The sequence below is a fragment of the Nannospalax galili genome, unplaced genomic scaffold, assembly GCF_000622305.1.
Source record: "Nannospalax galili isolate Female #2095 unplaced genomic scaffold, S.galili_v1.0 scaffold599, whole genome shotgun sequence".
NCBI classification, from domain to species: Eukaryota; Metazoa; Chordata; class Mammalia; order Rodentia; family Spalacidae; genus Nannospalax; species Nannospalax galili.
Window position 1 is genome coordinate 805,236 of NW_008343079.1, and position 7,664 is coordinate 812,899.

The 7,664-nt window shown below is 41.8% G+C and overlaps 1 protein-coding gene across 1 annotated transcript in view; it reads right to left on the minus strand.

Moving 5' to 3' along the window:
* Positions 1-5,874, minus strand: part of Atp13a5 (ATPase 13A5) — a 129,007-nt gene extending 123,133 nt beyond the window's left edge. The window contains exon 1 of the mRNA XM_008839020.2: positions 5,617-5,874. Coding sequence (XP_008837242.1) covers positions 5,617-5,676 — 60 coding nt within the window. The 5' untranslated portion in view covers positions 5,677-5,874. The remainder of the gene's footprint in view (positions 1-5,616) is intronic.
* Between the last annotated feature and the right edge of the window lie 1,790 nt (positions 5,875-7,664).

Below are 7,664 nucleotides of genomic sequence, written 5' to 3' on the forward strand. Positions count from 1 at the left end.
CTTACTATATAGACCAGACTGGCCTTGAACTTGCTGTAATCTTTTTTACTCTTCTTCCCAAGTTCTGGGATTGCAGGGGTGAGCCAACAAACTTAAACAAGGACATCTGGTTTTTGTGTGTGTATGAGTGATATATATATATATACATATATATACATATATATATATATGGGCACCAAATGCGTGCAATGTCCATGGAGGCCAGAAGAAGGCATCAGATCCCTGGAACTGAAATTTTGGATAGTTGTTAGCCATCCTATGGGTGCTGGGAACTGATCTTGGGTCCCCAACAAGAGCAGTCCAGTGGTCTTAACTGATGAGCCATCTCTCCAGTCCCCTTTAAAAATATTTTTTATGTGTATGAGTGTTTAGACTGCATGTATGCAATGTCCATGGAGGCCAGAAGAGAGTGTCAGATCCCCTGAAAACGGAGTTACCAACAGTTGTTAGCCACCATGAGGTGGTCTTAAATGGCCAACACTTAGGTAAACTCTTTCTGAGTGTTTACTAAGCTATCATTTAATCCTCAAAATAATCTGTGAAACTAGCATTGCTAATTATTTAAAATATTACTTATATTTGTAAATTAATATTATTTGTGGATCAAACAAACTAAACTTGGAGCTTTTCAAATAGTTGAATTGTTCAACATGTTGCACTTTCACTTGTGTTTTCTTTCTAAAGTAAGACAAGTGCTTCAGTATTGGAACTACTAAAAAGATGAGCATAGTGTCACTCTTAGTTTATGGGCATTTTGTAATCAACCCGTTCTACAACATGTGGCTTTCCTGCAGGTAAAAGTGCAACCAGAGACCCTTTTTTGGTGAGGCAAATGAGGAGAGAGCAGCAAGTGTGGACCAGAATATGATGAGACACTGGACTGATTAGCAAGGACAGTTTCCAGAACTGGTGTTTGCCCCTACATAAGGCCATGGGGAAGCATGAAATAGATGTGCTCTGAAAGCCATTTGGGGAGTAGTACTATCACTAATCAGAATTGGAGGCTCAGAAATTATTTGGTTTAAATTCCTTGCTAAGAAAAAAATGATTCCACACATGTTTGGCAGGTGAGAATCTGCTGTGTGCTTAGAGGATTTCAGTCCCTTGTAGGATACACATTCCCTTGCTGGTCAATTGTGTGGGTTTCTTAGGATTTTTCTATGTACTAAACTTCGCAGCTTGAAACAATACAAAGTATAGAGTTAGATGTTCAGGAATTTTTTCTGAATTATGAGGTTTAAAATTAAACATAATTTTCTAGAAGTCATCTAAAAAAAACACATTAGGCAGAACTATATTTTTTTTGTTCTATCAAACAGGCTTTTCTGAAGATATTCCAGGACTGATTTTATTATAGCTACATCACACTGGCAACTAAAATTCATTCTTAATAAAATCAAATACTTGAACTACTATTTCATTCATAGCTACCAAGCCCTTATTACCAGGACTCCTCACCTTTTATCTTAGTAATAATTTAAAACTACTGAGGCTTGCTATATTGTATTTTAGCAATTCCTCTCTCACAATTCGGCTTGGAGAATATTTTAAATCTTGATTCCATCACTGATGTTGTTATGGTTCCCTCACAGGTAGATGTCAGTTGGAGATTGATAAGCCTGCCTTTACCCAAGTTGTTAAAAACATCAACAAGTAACAATAGACAACCAATAGGCCTACTTTAAATCTTTGGTATTTACTTGGGTGAAGACCTTTAATGGAACATAAGAAATGTAAACATTGTGTGAAATAATCTAAATGTTCACATTTCCTGATTACCAATGCCACATATTATTTGGTTTAATGATGGCAGAACTCAAGCAATTATCATTTCTCAAGTTTTAATCAGAGAAAGGGGAAATCCACTTAACACAATTTCACCTAATATATGTCTGCCTGCACATTCCAATTTGCACATCATAAATGCAATGTAAATGAAGCCCTTCTTTTTCATAGCATTTTCTACATTATATATATATGGCTCTCATAAAACTTGTGAATCAGGGTAAGTGGTTTTGTTTGGGGGGCAACTAGCAAGGTCCAAAAATATTTCCATACCATGTAGCTAAAAAGAACTCCTTGACTACAGCCCAGATCTTCTGCCTTTGAGTCCTTTGACTCCTCTACCATTTATCAGAAGAAAATTACTATGATGTAAAATTCTTACTTCTAAATTCTGTGTCCCCACACAAAGCAGCCATTTTTTTTCCATTTTGAGCTACTCCCATTTGGGACCTAATAAGGTGCCTGCATGGAAGGGGAGCCCTTTGGGTCTGTGACTCATGTAAGTAAAATCAGCACTTAAGACTCCAGTGGGGCTGAAATGAAGACCATGCTCAGAAATTATGGGAAATATCTTTGGTCAGAGGACCCTGACACAGAAGCAGATAGAAGCAGATCTATGCCTCCAGATCTGGCTGATGGACAGAAGATGGAGTGACTTTTTTCCCCAGAAGGGTGGCAATGGTAAATCAATAGCTGTCATTCATTGAAACTATCCTCACTTTTCCTGTGGAGCTTTAGTAGAAGAAAACTCAGGCATGAATCTATGCGTGTGTTCACACACACGTGCATGCACACACATATATACATATATGCACACTTGAAGGCTCCCATGTAACTTTATGTGGAGAAATGCACATATTGTAATGCCTTCTTAGAGGATTTGAAGGAATTGCAATACGTCCCAGGCTCTGACAAGCCCTGTTGTTATCAGCCTACCTTTTCTACCTAGCATCTCTCATATCTAAGCAATCATGACTAAAAAAGGAGACTTTCATGTATTTTCTCTTAACAGTGTTGTTCTACAGATGCTTTTCAAAGCTACACTACTATGGTTAATGCTCATCTCAATTCTGAATGGCAGCCATCACTATCCCCAATTTACAAGCGACTCGGGTTAGATAATGGGTCTAATAGAACCAAAATACAAGCCCAAGTCAGCCTAAGGCCAAACCCATTTCCTGGGCATCATGAGACACAGCCTGAGGGCTTGAGCTCATTGAGGATCTGGGTTGTGAAGGACCCTGTGGATTGCCAACGTAGCTGTGGGTTCTAAGGGAAAATTTACAGGTGAGGAGAAAAGCTGCCCCTGATTGGAGGGGCTGAGAGAAGCACCTGAACAGGGCACAGGTTTGGGACAAGGAAGGTGAAAGGAAAAGATCCTGTTAGGTCATCATGAGGAGGGTGGGGAGTGGAGGCAGCAGGACTGTAAAGTCAGGTGTCTGTTCTCCCAGGCCACTGTGCAGGTAAAATGAGCCTCCCCAGCACCCAACACTGGCCCAAGACAATGAGCATTTAGCTGTCCCCTGCCTTGGAGGAGTCAGAGCCTGAGATCAGGAAACAGGAATGAGAACAGAGCTTAGGTCTCCAAGCTAATGCAATGCTTTCTACCTGTGCTGAGCTCAGCAAAACAGCCAAAGACTGCCCTTGAATAATCCACAGGCCTTCTCCATTTGTTTAGGGTTTTTCCTGGGTGTTTGATTGAGGGAATTTATCATTTTCTGTAGCAATGTCTACTTTCCACCTCAGATTCTCTCACGCAATCACAAACAGATTATTTTAAATGATGAACGTAAGTAGAAATCATGCTGGGCCTTGAAGGGACTTCACAAAAGGAAAAACAAGGGGGAAGCCACTAAGTCACTATTTGATAGTCCCCAATATGAACACTAAGCTGGGCCAGGATCACTCTAACCTAACGATTGTTTTTCAAAAAATTTACTTCCAAATTGTATAATCAGGCTATTACACACACACACACACACACACACACACACACATTTCCATCTTTTCTGGCTTCCTTGGGAAAAGCTATAGATTTGACAGCATGGAGCTCTAGACTTGAGATTGTCTGCGCTGAGTCACAGCTTCATGGTTGGCTTATGTCACCCCACCCAGTTACCTGAAGGCCTGGGGTAGGATTTGCTTCTGTCCTCTCTAGCCTAAAGTAAGATTTGGGAAGGAGACTCCACTGTCAGCTACCCTCCCCAGAATGCCCTGACCACAGCAAGTTATTAGAGCACTACTCAATAGACATTTTCAGTGGACAGCACTACAAGTGTTTGATCATCCACAGAAAAAGGAAGGCAACTCTGACATGTGGCCCATTCCTCAATCCTTTGGTTGCCTCATAAATGGGAGAATTAAAATCTCAAAACAACACAGAAAAGAATAAGAGCGACACAAGGATTTCAGAACCCCCCATCTACAGGCTCAAAAGCCATCAGCCCGGGCACAGAGTCCTTCAGCAGTGAGCACAGGTAAATAGATTTTTACTATTTGAATCCCACCAGGCTGAAGATTTTAAAGCACTGTACCTTTTTTGAGCCTGGTCCGATACAGTAATGCACAAACATGGGTTACACTCGTAATTTTCAATTTTCCAGAAACCCCACTAAAGGAAGTAAAAGAAGCAGGTGGAATTGATTTTCATAATAGAGTCTAGTCTACTCAGTCTACCTGAAATACCATTTCAATGTGTAACCAACATGAAAATTATCAGTAGGGTAATTTACTAAGTTCTTCTAAGTCTAGTGTGTATTTTATACATACAGCACCTTTCAATTTGGATCAGATAGCTGCAGACCTAATTGTTTATTGACGTTAGATTAATAACTAAGAATAGGTAGAGATTTCCCACCACTCTTACAAAGAAGCGGTGAGAACCAGATGAGAAGCTGATGCCCTTCTGATACATGAGCTGAGATCCTGGGTTCCTTTCAGCACCACCAGCACCCCAGGCACTGCTGTCCCTTCTTCGACTGTCTCTCCATTCTCCATCACCTCTTCTCATTGTCCTCATCAGAGACACTGCTGGAGTGTGGACAGACTGGGGTGTAAAGGGTCAAGGAATGGACTGGCTTTCCAGTCTGTCTCCTGTAAGCTGCTGACCTTGGACAAGTTACCTAACCTCCTTGGTCTCAGGTTTCTTTCCTATGAGATGGGTTTACTTCCTTTATAACTCAGTTGTGAGGATTAAGTGGAATCATGAATATAAATTCCTCAGCACCAAATGGACACCATAGAGTTTTTAAATTTTAGTGGATTTTTTAAAAGATTTATATATGTTTGAAGAAGGAGAAGTAGGAAAAGAGAATCAGAGAAGGAAGAAAAAATGTTAAATGTGCTGAAATCTCAGACTATATGTCGCTTCTTCAGCATGTGGTGCTAGAACCTTTCTTGGTCTAAGTAAAAGGGTGGCTTCAGCCCAGAGCTTCATAAGCCTGGGTGGTACATACATCCCCAGAGCAAAAGAATAAGAACAGAAAGTTTCAGTTTCCACTTGATTGTCCAATTCCATGGAGACCCAGGTGGTCAAGGGGGAGATACCTCCGTGGGCTCCATGGGGAGCACACCTTGGTGACTCTGCAGCGTGTCTTGGATGCTTCACACGGTCCACCACATGCCTTGGTGACATGAACTCTGCCATCCAGAGCCACAACTTGCTCAGCCCTGTAGACTCACCCACATTTATAAACGGTAGCAGACCCAAACCTTTGCAGGTCCTAGAACCAGCACCTTCAGTGCTGCAATCTGCCCCTGCTCTGGTTGAACACAGTCCCTGCCCACAGCCTTGGGCACTGTGAGAAAACATGAAGAGAGGGGAATACTCACCAGTTCATTTTCTTCCCCTTCATTGAGCAAAGCCCGGTGGTCCTTCTTACCATTCTCCATCTAAAACGGGGGGCAGAGAGTCCTTTCTGGCAGAGTGCGTGTGGAAACGTCAGAACCACCTGGGCGTCTGTGAACTCAGGCACTACTTGTCATTGCTGTTCTCAGGTGCTTATAAAATCCGCTGGCACCTTGCCTGTTAGACCAACAAAGAAAAGAAAGGAAAGCCTCTCCTCAGCCACAGGATTGGTCTGCTAATTTATCTGCTTGATGTGTGTTTTTTCTTCCCAGTGTTTATTTACTGCGCTGCATGTGAAGTGCCTCCAGACTTAAGGAATGATGAGAGGAAAAAAGTTGTTGAGCTAGAAAGCAATTTCACAGGCAGTCGATGAAAGTCCCTGCCAAGGAATGGGAATGGCCACTGTGCTAAAAACAGGAGACAGAAGACCAGCCAGTGGCAGACTGTAAAAACCCCATGGGATTTAGAGTGGTCCTGGGCACCTTGAGAGTGGCCTGTGGGGACTGGAGGAAGGGAGACTGGTTCACGGTGGGGAATCCAGGAATCCTTCTCGAATCAGAAAGTATTGGAGTTCTGATGCCTGTTCTACTGATGATCGTGGATAAATCACTTATCTGTCTTTCAGGTTTCTGGTATGTAAAATGTCAATAACTATAGGCTGATACTCGGGTTCAAGATGATATTTGCAAAAGGCCAATTGTGACTTCTGCCACATTCAGTGAGAGATAAGTACCATCATCATAGCATAAATCAAAGGGAAAAGAGTTCAAAATGAATTATAATAATAACTGGATTCTACGGTTTACAAAACCTTTTCAGTATATGGAAGGAGGATAAGAGAGAAAGACTGAATATTAAGGACTTAATAACTGCCTTTGAATTTGATGTTAAATAGTAGAGGTGATAAACATTACCAGTGAAATCTACCTGATGACTTTATATCCATACTCAGGTACTAAGGATCCAAGTGTAACCGACTGTGACTAGTAATAATCATATACATAGAGATTAAAGACACATGTGCGAACGTGTTAGTAGCATCAAAAATGTAGGAAACAGCATATCTTAAAATGAAATGGCACTTTTAATCCCAGCACTCGGGAGGCAGAGGCAGGCAAATTGTTGTGAGTTCAAGACCAGCTTGGTCTACATAGTAAGTTCAGGTCACCTGGGACTACAGTGAGACCCTGTCTCAAAGAGATGAAAGAGATGTTATCTTTGCTTTGGAAATTGTTATTGAATATGTTAAAGCTGTAATGACATGCTTCTTCTAATCATGTGGTTGTTAAATTTTTTTAAAACTTTTGAAAAATAAACTTAAATAAAAGAGAAGATAACACAAGGTATTGCCACAGCTCTTGATTACCTCCAAGAACTTGAAGGTAAGACCCTACTGCTGAAGATAGGGCATACTTAGAACATAGGACTTAGAGCAATGGAGCTGGAACTGACCTGGAAGCCTCCTCCCTGAAGATGAGCTCACATAGTTCTAGAGGCTACTATGCAAGCTGCTAAAGGAGAACATCAATCAATGGTCCCACATCCATGCCTCCCCCTATGCACTTCCACAATGGCTCCTGAGCCATGGGTGGATGAGGTTCCATATAGGAGTCCCATCCTACACTCTGCAGTCTCTTATTCTCCAAAACTTGGCCAGTTGAGGCCCTCTGTGTGCATCTCACTCTGATGTACATGGAAGCCTCACTGGAGAGAGTTGAGGGGTGCATTAACCCTCTCTCTACCCCTTATTCTGCTATGTTCCATGAGCCTTAGTTGTAGAGATTCAATTGCAGATGTGTCGCATAGTACTGGGCATCTCCAGACCTATGTTCTCTGTGCCTGACCAGGTGTTCAACTCTGCAGTAGCCTCCATCTCTTGTAAAAGAAGCTTCTTCGATGAGTGCTGTATGGCATGCTTGTTACTCAAAGGGAGGTCTCTACCTGGCACTGTGTTCCCTTCCAAGCAGCTCCCAGGTATACATACGCATTAATGTTCAGACACTCTATGTGCATTTCCCATAGGGTTTCTAGT